This window comes from Mastomys coucha, unplaced genomic scaffold, assembly GCF_008632895.1.
Source record: "Mastomys coucha isolate ucsf_1 unplaced genomic scaffold, UCSF_Mcou_1 pScaffold22, whole genome shotgun sequence".
NCBI classification, from domain to species: domain Eukaryota; kingdom Metazoa; phylum Chordata; class Mammalia; order Rodentia; family Muridae; genus Mastomys; species Mastomys coucha.
In genome coordinates, this window is record NW_022196905.1 from 135,530,958 (window position 1) to 135,548,457 (window position 17,500).

Here is a 17,500-nt window from a genome sequence, read left to right on the forward strand (position 1 = left end):
AGACCAGGCTGGCCTTGAACTCAGAAATCCGTCTGTCTCTGCCTCCCAAGTGCTGGGATTAAAGGTGTAGCCTGATTCTTAGATGGCCCGGTATCTAATTACATCCATTGTCTCTTGTGGGAACTGGGGCTGGTGCTAATCAGATGACTAACAAAAGCTATCTAGTGGCACATACCTTTTAATTCCAGCATTTAGGAGGCAGAGGCAGGCTGATGTTTGTGAGTACCAGGCCAGCCTGGTCTACGGAGCCAGTTACAGGATGGCTGGAGCTACATGATGAGACACTGTCTCAAACCAACCAACCAATCAATCAATCATCAATCGATCAATTAATCCACTTTCTGAAAGTGGCAATTGAGGGTTAACTTTCCACCCACAATGATCAAACTTAAGTGTGTAGTGGGATTGCCTGGAGGGCTTGTCAAAGTGCAGACTCTGTGCTCTAGCTGCTAATTCATGAGTTTGGAGCTGATAAGATTGAGGCGGGAGCTGTCCCTTAAGGAGCTATGCTTCTGAGGCAAGGCATGGTGGCACAAACCTGTAATCCCAGCACTTGTGAGGTGGAGGTAGAAGGATCAGGAGTCCAAGGACAGCTTCAGCTATATGGTAAATTTAAGACCTGGGTTTCAGGAAACCCTGTCTCAAAAACCAATGAGTAAGATCTGCTCCATCCTAGTAAGGGTGCCTTGGAGATGAAGGGTCCCTTTATAGGAACCTGATAGACATTTGGGGGGTTCATGCATTTCTAGTCTCTCTCCCTTCCATGGCATCGCTCATAGGAAACTTTCATGAGGCTTTAGCTTTTGAAAATGTTCGAAGCAAGCTGGGTGGGCTCTAAGGGAACCAGAGCACACACCCCATTGGGACTCAAAGGCAGCACCTGGAGCTGCTCCTTGCTCATTATTAGGTTGCCAGGCAACTGAACAAAGGTGAGGTTGAGCTGGGATTAGCAATTGGCAGGCATCTGAGAGAGAGCCACCGAGGGAAGCCTGCTCATCAAGAGAGGACCACAGGGGCTGGGTGGGATGAACCCTCAGGATGTGACTGGGGCTTCGGTTTGCACGTGCAAGAGGCACAATGTGGAGATGAAGACACATTCGGGTCATAACTTGCCTTCTAATAGGATTGGGGATTATTTTTCTCAGAAGAACCACTGAGAGCCCATTAGGGATATTTCTTAATACAGGTAAGAAATGACTTATTGGGTTCCTCATCATGTACCTTTTACAAACAGGCTTTATCAGTTCATTCTGAAGACTTGTATTCAGATTTGAAAAACATAATTAAAAGTATAGAAAAACATAATTTCATGTGTTCTGGAGGAAACATATTGTGAGTTGGTATTTACTCTTTCAGAAAAAAATAAATACAATTGGGATTATTTTACATTTATTTGTTCAAGATTTTTGTTTGTTTTTAAACCAAACCCTTTTACTATCTAGAGTGGATGTTTCTTCATTGGCACTCTTAAATCTACTTTTTTTTTTTTTTAAGTTTTTAACTGCTATTGCTTTACTTTTTTATTGTTTGAACATTTCATTCACACACTCATATAACAAATTCTGGCCATTTTCATTTATTCCCCTTCCTCACCTCTTCCCTCCGCTAGAAACCTTCCCAACCATTTTCCCTCCTACTTTCATGTTTTGTTTCTGTGTGTGGCTCACTGAATTTATTAGCTTTACTTGCTTCAGTGTGGTTGGGAAGTTATTCAGCAGAGCATGGACAATTTACCAGTGGCCACACTACTGAAGGACGTGATACTCCTCCCACAAGAGTTAATCGCCAACAGTCCTTCCGGGAGGGATTCTTGATGAACTATTGGTGAGTCCAAACTTGTGTGAGTCTTTTGTCGATAACCACCACTGCAGTGAGTTCATGAGTGGGAATGGCTGTGTCATGGGCAGAGGACATCTTTTTGTTGTTCACCTTCCCCATCATTGACCCTTTCATTCCTTCTGTCCCTTCATCCAGAATGTTCCCTGAGCCCAGGGAGGAGGGGGTGTTATAGTTGTCCCAATTGTTATTCTTTTAACACCTTAAACTATTCCTTAACAGTCATTGAGACTTATTATATGAATGTACCATATTGCACATTTGGGGCTATTATTAGCAATGTCGAAATGAAAAGCCTTATGTGTAGGTGAGGGCAATTCATATTTAAAATTTAGCCGGGAGTGAATATGGCTGGGGGTGGGAGTGGGGAGATGGCTCAGCAGGGAAAGGACTGGAGCTCTGATCCTAGGCATTTGTGAAGTTGGAGTCGTGGCCTGCCTGTAATTTCAATGCTCAGGGGCCAAGACAGGGACTCTTGGATCGAGCTGGTTAGTTAGATTAACCAAACTGGCTAGCTCTGCATCAATATACAATGAGAAAGATACCAGATATCAACCTCTGCCCTCCATATATATGACACACACACACACACACATACACACACACACAAGTTTAGCTATAGATAGACTAACACGAGCAGGTTTTGGGGTCGGGAGTGGAGAAGGATCATCAAAAACAAAGTATGTATGAAAACTGATATAATAAAATCATTTAATATATGCTATATATACTAATATATGTGCTAATTTAAGAAACAAACATGAGTATAAAGTCTGTTTCTTTCTAGAATGGCTCTTACATTTGCCAATTCCAAAGTGTTGGAATTTTGTTTTGTTTTGTTTTTGAGACAAGGTTTCTCTGTGTGTAGCTTTGGCTGTCCTGGAATTCTGTAGACCAAGCCTGCCTCTACTTCCCAAGTGCTGGGCTCAAAGGCATGTATCACCACTGCCCAAGCTGTCTTGGAACATTTTCATACGGCTTTGAACTTTCATGTTTTGGATTCATATTTTGTGCGTCTCTTGAATTATTATCTTCTCTTTGTGTTTCCCTTCCTTTAACAACAATTTTTTTCACTTTAAGCATATGTATATGTGCGCATTTGTACATGTGAGTGTGGTACCCATAGAGAGCCTAGGGGGTTGGGTCCCTGCAGCTGGATTTACAGGCAGTTGTGAGCTGCCTATGCCCAGGTTTTAGCAAGATCAGTGCTCTCAACCACTGAGCCATCTCTCCAGCCCCTGAGCATCCTGTAGTGTCTGCATACTTATTTTCATTATTAGGGAAACCTGTTTACATAGATATTAATACTTCAGCCAGCCCCACGCAATCCCAACATGATGATGCTTTGGGTTTTCAGTCATATATATCTGCATCGATTAGTGTTTTAGGAAATTGCATATTTTCTTTTAAAAAAACCCTAGCACTATTATTTATATAAAAAAATTCTGTTTATGTCATACCTTATAAGAAGATGGAGCAAGAGAAGAGCAGAAGAGAGCAAGGGGGAGCCCTGTTTATCATCTTATTTAATTTTCAAAGGCTAGCTGGGTATGTGGCTCAGTGGTAGAATGACTGCTTAACATGCACAGGGTCCTGAGTTCATTCTCAGGACCATTAAAAACCATAACAAAACCCATACCTCCCTAGGAGGCACAAAGATGTAATTAGTGAGCCACAAAAGAAACAGAAATCATTTGGAAGTCTTGTTTAAGTTCATCTTTTAACCCAGCAGTCTAAGGGCAGGACTGATGAAGGGTTTGCATCTGGCCCCAGGTAAGGTAGATGCTCCACTGGCTTTACTCACAATAGCCAGTCTTTAAATTGTAACAAAGCTTAGCAAAGTGTAGCAGCAAGCTAAGGTAGGAGATACATTTTGAGTTCTACGTTTTGACACATGAGTCAGCCTGCCCTACAAAATGACACCTTATCCAAACAAACAAATAAACCCAACAAGGGGAAGAGATAGTCTTCATGACCATTCTAACTTCTGGAGAGGGGGGTGTATGGTCTTCTCTACATATTTAGTCAGGGGGAAACTCTATTTTATTAGAAAGTAGAGGTAGCTGTAGCATTTTTTTTTCTTTTCTTCTAGTGCTAGTGTTTGAACAGAGGACCTGTATGCATGCTTGCTAGACACATGTTCTTCCACTGAGCTATATAACCTGGCCTTCATTTTACTTTTTATTTTGACACAGGGTCATTAAGCTCCAAGTCTGGCCTTGAATATGCCGCCATCCTGCCTCAGCCTCTGTAGTAGCTGGGATGACTGGCTTTACAGTTCAGTAAACTGTATCACCAGGTCTGGTTTACAGTTCAGTTTTGAAGAGGAAAATGAATTATGGTTATAGGTGCTATGGAATATGTAGCTAAAGGGTTTTAAAGGAGAACCTACACAAATAAAAACGTTCATTTCTTGAGGGCTTGTTGAGCCTGGTAAAATTAAGGTGAAAGGTTAATTGGTGTTATGGGAGAAATGCCACAGGTGTGCTTGGCCAGTTCCTTTCCCCAGCACTAGGAACAGGTCCTTTTGTATCATTATTTCAGGTTTTGTTTTTTTGTCTTTACAAAAAGATCTTATTTTATTGTGTGAATTTGTGTGTGGTCTCGATGATGAGCCGTGGAACCAGGCTGGTAGCCAGCAAGCCTCAGCCTTCCCCGTGTATCAGTCTTCCTCAGTGTCCACAACACTGAGGTTATAAGTGTTTGTGGTCACATCTGGTTTTTAACTTTGGTGTTGGGGATTCAAACTCATGTCCTTATGATTATGTCCTATGCTTTCTTCCCTACTGAGACACCTCCCTAGCCTCTTGTGATCTTCTTGCTTCCAAGTGTTGGGATTATAGGCCTATACCACCATGCCTGGCTTCTCTCCGTATTGTTATTATTGGGGCGGTGGGGGGGGGACTTCTGGATAGTGACTAATGGGTCTTGTAAAAGGCATATATAGGCTGGCAGGGAAAAGACGTAGAGGAGGACTCTGGAGAGCCAGATTCTTGCTCTGAGTTCTGTACAGCTGGTTTGCATGTATTAAAACCCCCTGGCTTCATTTTTTTCACTATAGGATGGAAACTGTAATAGAACCTTACTTTCCCAGGATGATGCTGGAATAAAACATTTCCCTGAGGGGTCCCCAGACCTTCTCTGTAGCAGCAATGCCTTCTATCTGGATCTCCCATAAAGTGACCATACCCTGACTTTCTTTTCTCATTTGCAAGCAAGTTTGCATGAAGCTTTCTGCTAACTGCAAGCTAAATCACGGGGGTGGGGGTGGGAGGGTGGGGGGAAAGAGGCTGTGGACATTTCTGGAGTATGCAAAAGCCAAGAAGCTGCTAAAGTCCCATTGGTGCCCATGTTATAAGGCATAAAGGAATATATTATAGGTAATAGGGAAAGCTGAGCTACAGGGAAAACTTGGAACTGGCAGAGCAAGGGTGTTTCCTGACAAGCACGGCCACACGGGAACATGGAAAGGGAGAAGGCCAGGGAAAGGGATGAGCCCTTACTGAGTGTAGATTAGGTCATTTTCTTGCAACAGACTTGAGAGATGGAAATTAGTCCCAACTTTTTTTCCAGTAACTTAATCAGCAGTTTGCCCAAATTTCACAACTTGGAAGAGCAGAGCTAACCTACTAGGTCAGATAAATCTGCTTCATGGGTACATACTCAGTCCCAACCGGCCCCACCCCACTCCACCCTCCATCTCTGAGCAAAACAGGGATGCTTAAAGGTGGAGAGGGCAAGATTTGCACCCTTGACCTTAGAAAGGTCATTTTACCTTTGTAAACACCAGTGACAGCAGTTTGGTGGGTGAGGTGGTGCAGCCAGGCCCTCCCAGAGTCCAGTGTCCCCGCGTCGTCCCTCCCCCAACCTCTCAGCAGACATTCCTCATTTATCCGTTCTCTTGGCTTTTACATAAGCCTGTAAGCTTGTAGAAATCCACATAGTTGGCAACAGAAATTACAAATAGCACCTTCCTCCACTCTTGTCAGAAGCCACATGTTCTCAGGGTGCCAGAGCCGAGGGACACTTCTCTTCCCTAGCATCCACTGCCCATTTAGAAGTCCTGGCCCCACCGAACAGTGCACATTTTAGATGCGTTTTTTTTTTTTTATTCTTTTGCTTTTTTTGTAGCATGTGGAGGAAGGGGCAAAAGGCAAAGATCAGGTCCTCAGATAGAGTTCTTAACCCACCAATTCCATCTGTCACTATCTCTGGGCCTCAGTTTTCCCCCCTTTCCTTAACTGTTAACACACTCAGATGCGTCAAGAGGCAGCTCAGTGCATGGACTTTGCAAACAGGAATTGGCTCTAACTCACAAATCTCAGCCCCTTGCCTGGGGCTTTTTGTTGGCAGGGACAATCATCAATCACAACAGTACTTGTAAGTTGACACAACAGACTTCCTAGGGAGCCAGCCCCTGGCAGGGCACACTCCCTGTCTCTTTGGCCTTCTAGTTATATATGACCTCACTCAAACTCCATCACAACCTCTCCAACATCTCTTAAAAACGCAGGACTGGACTGTTACCCCCCGTCCCCCCAGCTCCCCTCCCACAAAAATCCCAGTCTCTAGGCTCCAGCGTGCTGAGTTCACCCTATAAACTCAGCTAATGGTTACCACATGCTGCTGAGGGTCCGCGCCCATCCCGACCTCTCCACCCCTGCAGGCTCCCCAGGTCCGATCCTTGCCGCTGCAGGCCCTTCCTCCAAATCCTCCCACGCACAGCGGGAAGTACCCTATGCTGTGGTCCTGCTGGCCACGCTTGACCTTGGACGCCTCTTCCAAAGCCCTGTCCACTCCTCAGAATAGGTTACGTGTTTGCGCCCCACCGTGCCTCCGGTTGCTGGGAATTGGAAAGTCGATCGCGCGCCTTTCTCCTTTGCCAGGACAGCAACTTGGCTCGGAACCACCCCAGAAACAGAGTCCCTGGCTGGAAGCAGGGAGGCTCCCGGGACTCATGGAGGGGCGTGCCCACTGGCCCTCCGCTCCCGAGTCCCTCAGGCTCAGCTGGGACTGCGGTGCCAGGGGGCCGCCACACCTGGTGTCATCCCACCCGCGGGGCGCGTTGCTCAGCCCCTGGGGTGGGCTCCCGTCCAGTCCAGGGAGCAGGCACCGCCCCGCCTGAGCACGCCCCGCAGACAAGCCCGCCGGGGAAGCGCGTGCCGAGACGGCGCGCCGACTGCAATCCCCGCCGCGGGTCCCTAGGGGGCGCAGCGGGCGCGGGAAGTCGCTCTGGGCCCCGGCACGAAATTGCAAGCGGGCGGGCGCGGCGAGTTTGAAAACAAGCGAGCGCCGTGGGGGCGGATCCCAGGCGGGAGAGCCGCCGGGCTCGGCCAATCAGAGGTGGGCGGCGGTCGCGGGCGGCGCGTGCGGCCCGGCTGTGAATGGGGCGCGGCGGTCGCGGCGGCCGAGGCGAGAGCCGGCGCGCGGGCGGGCGCACTTTCTGCTCAGCGCCGGGCGGGGGCGGCGGCGGCGGCAGAGGCGTTCCGCTCAGCTCCCCTCAGAGAGCGCTGCGGGGCCGGCGCTGCGCGGCTGCGAGGAGCGGGGGCGACGTGCCGGGCATTTCCTCGCCCGCTGACAACTTCTCCCCGGCCCGGCTCGCTGTTCATCGGAGCCCGGACGCCGCCCCTCGGCGCTCGCCGCTGCCTCCGCGGGTCTGCGCGCTCCCGCCCGCCCTGCCCGTCCCGCGGCGCCCGGGGGTGGCGGCTCCGCGGCATGGCCCGCGCCCGGCCCTCGGTGGCGGGCGGCGGAGGAGCGGCGCCCCCTGAGCGCGCGGGGCCCGGGCGGCCGCGGAGGAGCCGGACCGTTCACCGCTGCGACCCCGAGCGCCCCGGGCTGCGCGCAGCGCCCAGGACCCCCGGGCCAGGCGCGGGCCGGCGGGCGGCAAAGTTGAGGCCGGGCCGCGGGTGGTGGGCGCTGCTGTTGCTCCAGCTGCACTTGCTGCGGGCGCTGGCGCAAGGTAGGTGCGGGCCTGACCGCCGTGACACCCCCGGGGTGGACTTTGTGGGTGCCTCCCGGGGTGGGCTTTAGGGATGCGCAATCGCGGGGTGTACTCCTGAAGCGCGTGCCGCCAGAAGGGGTGGACTTTGGCTCCACCTGGTCTATATTATGAATGGACGTCTCTGAGGTGACTTTGCAAGTGGACACCTATGGGCTAAGCTTCAGGGGTGCACAATCTTGGGGTGACAACCCGCAGTGTACTTTGTGGGTGCTGCCTGGGATAGGCTATGTTGTGAGTGGGTACCTCTGGGCTGAGTTTCAGGGCTGTGTAGTCTTAGGGTCACACCTTTGGGATGTACTATAATATAAGTGGAAGTCCCTGAGGTGACTTTGCAAGTGGTGCACCTCTGGGCTGAGGTTTAGGGGTACACAGCCTTGGGTGGCACCTTTGAGTGGATTTTGTGGACGCCACTTGGTCTGCATTATGAATGGACATCTCTGAGGTGACTTTGCAAGTGGACATCTATGGTCTGGGCTTGAGGGGTGAACAATTTTGGGGTGACCCCCTGTGGTATACTTTGTGGGCACCATCTGGGATGGGCTATGTTATGAGTGGATACCTTTGGACTGAGTTTCAAAGCTGCACAGCGTTGGGGTGACACCTTTGGGGTGAACATCACTTATGGGTGGACATCACGGAGGTGACTTTGCAGGTAGATACCTCAGGGCCGAGTTATAGAGTTGCACGGTCTTGGGGTGACACCTCTGGGGTGAACTATGACTGCACACCCCTAGGCTGGGCTGTGGGGGTGCACACTGGAGTCATGGAGTGGGCATCACCTGGGATAGACTCTAATTGGACTGAACATCCCTGGGGTGGACTTTAGAGATGGACACATCTGGGCTAGGCCTTGGGAGCGTGAAATTCTAGAGTGCATATCCCTGGCATGGACTGTTTGAGCGATCATCTCCTACCCCGGTGGACTTTAGGGTTGACATTCCTGGGGTGGATCCTGTGGGGTATGTTCAGCTTTGGGGTGTACACTGAGGATGGATACTATTGGATTATCCAACCCTGACGCGGACCCCTGGATGCTCACACTTTGGATGGATTCTATAGATGAGTGCTGTATGGAATGAACATCTTTGGGGTGGACTCTTGGGGTGCGCGGCACCTAGGGTGGATCCCGTAGGGTAGACTTTGTAAGGTTGCGGTGTGGAGTCACCTCGGGGTTTGTGGGTGCTCCTCGGCGCAGTGCTTTGGAACTTGATGAGCATTTAGGGTTCCCTACTCTCTGAATCACCGGGTCAGGACTGTGGGTCGCTACGTCTGGAGGCAGTTAAGGGGTTAATGCAGTGTGTCTCTAATCCGCGCTGCAATCGGAGCGCGCAGACACCGAGTAGCCGAGACGCTGGAGAACGCGCCTTGTGTGTTGTGTGGTGCATTTTCTTTTCTTTCTTTCTTTCTTTCTTTCTTTTTTTTTTTTTTTAAATTTTATCGGAACACTGGAAGAACCTTTAAAGTTGAGCCCTAAGCCACCGTGACTTCAAAGAACGCCCAGCGCGTCCTATTGCACTGATTAAACATGAGCTGATTCGTATCTGAGTCTGCACCGCAGAGTCTTGTTAACGATGAGTGACATCCGCGGCGGACTTCAAATATCAAGTGCCAGTCCACCACCAGTCGCCCTTTCCCTCCCTCTCTCCAGGACTGCCCCCTACCCCCAGTACTGATGCTTCATCCCAAGTGGGTGCCTTGTACTCCGTGGAGCAAAACTTTGAGAGCCTGCAGCTTTGCCTCCGGTCTTTTGTTTTTCTCCCTCCTTTCGCTTCTGTTTGGAACACGGAGGTGTTCTCTAAAAGAAGGAAAGAGGATCTGCCGATTCTGGTTGACCTTTTACAAATGCAGGTGGACTCTCTCCCGAAAGAGCTTTCCCCCCTAAATCTGGATTTCCCTGTTTAAACCCTAAAGCATGCATGTGCTAGCCAGCTTCCTCTTGCCCAGGGAGGTTGCTGGTCTAAAAACGTTAAAAAACAGGCATAATCCTGTTAACATGACTTTTGATGGAGTCTTTAAAACAGAGTAGTGAACCTGGTTTGCACTTGGTAGTTTAGAAAAATTAGCTTCCGTGTTCATTGCTTGTATCCTGGTATCATACCACAGTAAGGCACTGGGTATTTGGAGATTGCAGGAAACAGGAATATTACACTTAAATTATGAATAGTGTGTCCTGTGTTATATGTGCCAATGAGTTATGTGTGGTTAAAAAAAAACCTAATGATTTCAATGTAGTACTTAAAAGTCTGACTTCAAAATTACAATGAGATAGCTTAACAAATACCTCCTAACTTAATATTCTTATTTAAGCTTAGCTAATGTTATCTGAGTGGCAGCCCTTTACCCAGTAGGCTTTGATAAATGCCCTCTTTTATGTTCATTGTATGGAAACAAATCACTGTTTCTGGTTACTTTAACCCCTCCACACCTAACGTATTCATTTTACTTTATTTTGGGTGCCACTTTTTACCTAAGGATGTTATCTGGGAGAAAAAAGCGTTTACTGGTTGTGTAAAATGGAATTTGTAGGTTGTCAGAGAAGCAGGTTCAAGGGAAGAAATTGAGATCACTTTAGAGACCTTCAGAGATAGAGTTCAGTTTCTCTTCCCTAAAAATAAAAGTGACATTCACTTGACAATCACCCATACATGTGAAGATTGGCAAACCACTTTGAGCTGTGGGAAAGACCACTTAGAGCCCTTGTTTCAAAGTATATCAGAGTTTATCAGCTGCATCTTGCAGGCCATATAAAGCATTGTCCTTTCACAGTTGCAATGTTAGTGGAAATCATTAATTTTTATACATGCATGTACTCAGGCAACAGCCTTACTTTTCAAGTGGAGGAAATCTTTTATTCCTTCTTGCTAGTAAAAACACAGGTACTCATTTTACATTTATATGGTGCAAGAAAGTATGCAGATCTTTTAGAGTAAAATTTCAAATAGGTTGTCACAAATTCTAAATTCATCGACAGGTTTCTGTTCTTTGTGCTGTGTGAAATGTGTAATATATCCATCATCTTTTATATCGTATTGAAAATTCATATTACAGAGGAGATGTCACCATTTGACAAAACCTCATGTATCTTGAAAATGAAAATTCCGGTGCTGCTGTCGAGGTTTCTGATGGGATGATGAGTTGGTCATATGCACAGGAATGCATTCTCTAGAATCTTATCAGATAAAATGTAACATTTTGCATGGAACAGTTACCACTAAGTTGGAGCTGTCATAATGCCATATTGATACTGTGCATCTATCTGAGGCTGTTCCTAACTCACCTGTAGGCTTTTCCTCTTAGGATACTTCCTATAGGTTGGTTTGGTCCTGCTTTCTAGCTGACAATGAGGGCAACGTAATTACTAAAAGTTATATATGTATGGCTAAAGTTACAAACAGGAAATCTATTTCTGGCCATAATGTGGAGCACCAGGTTTAGATCTTGCAAGTGCAACTTCAGTATATACTGCAGTTTCTTCCCTGTGCATGAAAATGTAATTTGCCATTATATACTCTACTTATTGATATGTGTTTAATTGTTCAGGACTTGTCTGGATTCCTAATGAGCCAAGTTGTTACTTCTGGAAGGCAGGTGGCAATGCATGCTTTCTTTATGCTGTGCACCACATATGAGTGGTTCAGAAAAGGGGCTTCTGAGGCAAGTGATACATCATAGGACAGAGTCATCATAGGGCCTGGGCTAGCACTGTGAGAGGGGTAGGACAGAAGCAGGCAGAGCCCCTGAAAAGGCTTGGCCAATCAGGTTAGCAGAATTTCTAAGCTCTGGTCTCTGTGAGAGACCCCATCTCAAAATAAAATGTTACTTCCAGTCTCTTGGATCTGCCCTTCTCAAACACTGGTATGCATTAGCATCAGGTGGGACATTTGAGAGGATGCAGGGCCAGCTCATTTCCTGTGAGCCACCAAGGGCGTTTCAGGTGACTCTCATGCCCACTGTCATTTGACAATCCTTGGCTACATTGCTTTGCTGTCTCACTCCAGTTACTAGTTGACTTTCTGGAAATTTCCTCAACCCAGTCTTTCACAAACTTGACTGCACACTAGATAGATCCTCTGGGAGTTTTGAGGCAGGATTGTACTACTGGACTTCCTTGACTTGAAGTTTGGCCTAAGCAGTAGGATTTTGAGACATCCCAGTTGATTCTGATGATTAGTCAGGTTTGGGGACTACTGTTCTGTAAGACTCCATTCTTCCTTTAATCATGTCCCCAAGCCTTCAGGTCTAAGTGGCTTCTATGGAGCAGGAACTTGTGTTTGCTCATAGGTCCTGAGCTCATTTTCTAATCAGCCCTTTTAGTTTGTATTATGTTCCTTGATAATAATGAAACTGTTCAGCTCCTGACTTGAGCTACTCCTAGGATTGTATTAGAATCATTAGTGATATTTATTTATGTGACAGGATTTTCTGTGACCCAAGCTTCCCAAACAAACTCACCATGTAGCTAAGGATGACACTGAACTTCCGATCCTCTGGCTTCTTACCTTCTGATCCTAAGGCTTCTATACCTTAGTTCTGGGATTCCTCAGTACCTGTCACACCATACCCAGTTTATCACTAGTGAAATTAAAGAATACAGTTGTGTAGGCTTCACCTTAGACCCATCATGTCTTAGAATACATTTAAAAAGGTTTCATGTACTGGAGACATGGATCAGTGGTTAAGAGCACACTCATGGCAGTTCACAACCATCTTTAACTCCAGTTCCAGGAGATCTGATGCCCTCTTGAGTCCTCAGAGGGCACTGCACACATGTGGTGCACTGGTATACACTCAGAAAAAGCACCCATACACATATTTTTAAAAGAGGGTTCTGCATGTGAGAGTCCCATATTCTATTTTTTTCTATCCTTGTGTTGCTAATCCCATAATCTTATGGAGTTCACTGCCATGCTTACCCTGCTTCCCTATGATCTGAGCTACTTTCCCCATGCCATTTCCCAGCTGTGGGTAAGGTTTGCTAATTATCCTTTCTGCCACTTGTTGGATGGAGAAATAATAAAACAGTGTTAATTGAGGTCATTGCAAGTCTAGCCTCCCTTTGAGCTCCTATTGTTTTCCATTAGTCCAGATGTGCTTTGTGTTTGCCTCCTGTTCTTACCCTCTGACCTGGTCCCTCAATTCTGTAGTTTGAATTTGAACTGGAACTTGGGTTCCAGACTACCTTGCTTCACTAGAGGCCTTTACTTAATCAGTGCTCAGACACTTCTTAGGCTGCTGCACATTTAACAGAGGGCCACTAGTTACTTGATTGAGTAAACCCCCTTCTATGCAGTCTGCATGTAGTCCCCTGTATCTCTCCTTTAATGTTTGCTTATGAACCAAACATCAAGAATGTTTATTCTTCAGACAACCCCCTCAAACATTTGTGTGTGAGTGTGTTTGCCCATGTACTATACAGCACTAATATGGATGTCAGAGGACAACTTGTGAAGATTGGTGCTCTCCTTTCACCACGAGGGTCCTAGGTATTGACCTCAGGTCATCGGGTTTGTGGCAAGCTTCCTTGCCCACTGAGTCATCTCACAGGTCCCAGCCACTCTCCAGAGAAGGTAGCACTTAGTTTTCTTTACTGATTTGCTCAAGGCTCCAAGATGAGTATGATGAAGTCTGAGAGGAAAGCTTTGTCCAGTATCTGTGAACATAGCTTGGGTCTCCCTGTAGCTGTGCTATTGGAAGGAGAAAAGAAAGCAGAAAGTGGTCTGATCCATAGTGCAGAAAGATGGTGAGTGAAACTCTAAATATTGTATGAACTGACCTGTCTGTGACTTCCAGTCTTAAATCACAGCCACGATCATGAGCCAATAGAAGTCACTTTAGAGAATTTGTAGGACGGAGAAAGGAAATGTGCAAACCATTTTCTGTGCATCCAAACCCTGTCCCCTAATAAAATAGATGTTGTCACTTGGGTATTCCCTCACCCCATCCATTTTTATTTTTACACTATAACTTGAACTTCAGTTGAGTGGGCAGTGTGCTGCCACCCCAGGGTGGACCATCAGGAGTAAACAAGCCATTTCTTGGAGGACATTTGGAAATTTTTTTTCTACTTTAAAGTACATAGAATTTAAAGCTTATAGATGTAGAGAATGTACAACATAGATCTTTTGGTTAGTGCTTTGCTGTGGCATGTGTGTTCTCTAACAACAAACAGTTAAGTTCAGCCCCTCTGTAGGGACTGTACCCAGCTGGTAAGTCCTGTATCCTAAACACTGGCTTCAGACAAAGTGGAGGCTGTGAATGAGGCTGGTGTCTAAGTAATACAAGCTTTGCAGGTAATTACATTCTATGTTTCCATTCTAAGAGTCCTGTGTCTTTGTTGTCACATGGGATTGGGGTTTTAGGTTGTACGCTGCCTTTCTGCCTCTTTCTGACCTTGTTTTGGGTCCTCAGAGGTCAGGTTAGTGAGATCCACTCACTAAAATTAGACTGTGGGATGGTCACAGGGTAAGGAGGAGCACCAAGATTTGTGTAGGCTCTGATTTCGGATTTTCTAAGAACAAAGCAGTATTGAGAGAGAGGACCCCATGAGTCCCATGCTTGGCGGTTGAGGGTGGTTACAGAAACAGTTCAAAAGGCGTGTACTATAGATCGGCAAGGGACTATTTAAAAATAAATTTAATATACAAGTTATTACTTTGTTAAATACTCTTAGTAAGCAGCAACACATATAGGCATTCTCAGTTCATATGGTTTCCTTTAATGTAATTAATTTGATGTCAGCATTTGTACAAGACATTAGGAATTACCCCCAAGTGTGTAAATATTTGTAGTCTTAATATTAGGGTGAGAATGTATTTTCTCAGCTAGAGGTGTTTTGGCACCGCTTGCCAAACATGGTAGCACATATAAATCATTGGTGATAAGTTTTTCAGTGGATCCTTGAAATGCAGAAGTCTGCCCCTCCTCGATGGACACTTTCCTGCTGCTTACAGGTGTCACACCTGAATCCTTCTGGAGAAATGATTAGTTTTACAGCGTCATTACAATAACACTGTTTTCTCTTCCCACTATCTAGAAACAGCAGCAGTAGCAACAACAGAACAACTCAAGGAACCGTTGGTTGCTGTATGTTTATACCTTAGTTATTCTAGTAGGTGTGAGGTTTGGCCCCCTGACAAGCAGTTCTAAAGCCAGAGAGGATGGCATCAGCTTGACCCCATCTCCTGTGAGCCTTCTGGGAATGAGAATACTTTCTCTAAAGCTTTCCTAGAAACATGAATGAGGCAGGTGGAAAAAGTGTTGGGCTAAGTGTCTGGAGCCCTGGCTTTTACCTTGCTCTGAAGCCATCTTGCAGCGTGAGCAAGGCTGTTAGCCTCTCCTGAGTCTATTTCCTCACCTGTAAAAGGTGGTGGTGGTGGAACTTAGACCAGTGAGTGAGTAGATGTTTGGACTTGTTTTGCTCTGACTCTCTTCTCTTCTGTGTTGATATCCTTTCACCCTGCTTCTGTCTGGGGTTCTGTAACTCCATATGTCTTAGCTTGTAGGAACTGCTCCCTTTCATTTTACTATTGTCAGGGGGTATATATATATATATATATATATAGTTGAAGACAACTGGTGCAGTGTAATATTTCTCCTTAGGTGCTGCTAACACGTGATGGATTTACTACAGCTTGAAAATGGTTCATGCTCAAAATTTTAGGTTCTGTAAAACAAATTAGTCTTGTAATTTATCAGTGTAAGCCTGAAGTTTGGAGAAATAAATATTCTTAAAATAGGAGACATTTATTTATCTAAGTAGCTGGAAGAAGAAAGAGAAGAAAGCATGACTAATCTAAATCTGGTGGCGATTAATGCAGTGAGGAATTTAAACAGAGATGGAATAATGATGGCCATGAGGATGTTTAGATTTACTGGACAGTGACCATCAGTAATTTAAAAATTACTTAAAATTGGCTCTAGAATAATTTTTCACTTTTAACATGATTAGCTGTCACTCTATTGAGATACAGTGTTTAGAGAAGTTAATAGCTATCAATTAAATAATTCAAGTTTTTGACAACTGACTTGTCAGTCAAGTAAATTCATTAATTGGCTGATCTGTGGAAATTAGCTTGTTGAACATTTGTTAAGACTATGTATGGTTTCTACAGTGCCTTAAAAAAGCAGTAGTGTTTGTATATATTATGTGTGTGTGTGTGTGTGTGAATGACATGTGTGTTTATGTGCCCTTGGATGACAGAAGAGGGCATTGCTTTCCTTGGAGTTTGAAGTACAGGTGGTTGTGATCCTCCTGACATGGGTGTTAGGAACTGCATCCTGTTCCTCTGGAAGAGCAGCAAGTACCCTTAACCTCTGAGCTGTCTCTCTAGCATCTTCTACAATGTATTTTATTTTACAGTTTTTTATTTATTTTAATTGTTATTGTGTGTATGTGTATACATATGTATATACATGCATGTCTATATGTACACATACTTGTGAGCTCCTGTGAGCACATGTTCATGCCCAGCCTGCCTGTGAAGGAAGGCCAGAAAACAACTCTCAGGAATGGCTTCCCAGGACCAGTCCTATGTTGTCAGTCTTGGACAGTACATACTTTTACCTGCTGAGTCATTTCACCAGCTAGATTTTGATGTGTTTTAAAAATATTATTTTAAAGTGGATAAGGCTGTTTGTGGAGGATGTGTGCTATTTTTTTAGGTGATGGGCTACAGCAAACTCTAGAAGTAATTATTATGGGCAAAATTGACCTCAGGTATAATGTATTGTTGCCTTTTCTCTCTTTCAGAACATTCTGTATACTCTATACCTGATCTTTTTTTTTTTTTTTACCATGAGATGTTTGGGAGCTTAATTTTAGAAAGATGAATGGCCTTTATAAAATAAAAATAAAAATAAAAATAAAAACAATAGTAGTAACCAGAGAATGAATGAGTTCTGGGAACTTCAACACTTAGTTACCTCTGATAATAATCGATGGTAGTAATTTAGCTACTGAACCTAGGAATACTCGTCAGGTTTGGGGCAGGAAGGGACTTTGTATGACATAGGTATAACTGATCATTCTAAGCTGAGAATAACATTCTTCTGAGCTATTTTGTGTGTATTCATGGTTTTCTTGTGAGAAAAGGCCAATTTTCAAAGTGAAGGGCAGTTGTAGCTTGACTGTCCAGGTGGTAGGTGTGATGCAGGAGAGACTGACATTCTTCCTGACTAAGCTCTTCTGTAGAGTGCCTGGCGGCATTGAATTTATACATGAACCACCAGATGGCAACAGAAAAGGTGTTTATATAGGATGCAGTGTTGCCACAGCTTTATTTTTTAATTCTTTGGCACACCATCTCACAGTATATTTATATTTACATTTTTGGACTAAAAACATCATGAATTGATAATGCCTGGCAATGTAAGATCACAACCAGGAAGCTGAATAGTGGTACCGTGCCACTAGAAAAAGATTTTATTTATTTTACATGAGCACACATATTAACCATTCCCAAAGTCTGTGAACTTCCAGGATGTAACTTGATAGTTTGTTTTATCATTGTGTATTTCATGCTTCTACTCTATATTTTATTCAGCTTTTCTCTAGCTCTCAGTGTAAGCAGTAACAATTTGCAGAACATTAAACAGATAAACAAACATGGCTCTTACCCTAAAGCATTTTCTGTAACACCTTTAAAAGGAGGTCATCAGATTATA

At 45.2% G+C, this 17,500-nt stretch overlaps 1 protein-coding gene across 1 annotated transcript in view; it reads left to right on the forward strand.

Annotated features, from left to right (window-relative positions):
- The first annotated feature begins 7,207 nt into the window (after nucleotides 1-7,207).
- Sdk1 (sidekick cell adhesion molecule 1) overlaps nucleotides 7,208-17,500 on the forward strand; it is a 976,484-nt gene continuing 966,191 nt past the window's right edge. Inside the window, exon 1 of the mRNA XM_031338568.1 lies at nucleotides 7,208-7,795. Within this exon, the coding sequence (XP_031194428.1) occupies nucleotides 7,552-7,795 (244 nt within the window). The 5' untranslated portion in view covers nucleotides 7,208-7,551. The remainder of the gene's footprint in view (nucleotides 7,796-17,500) is intronic.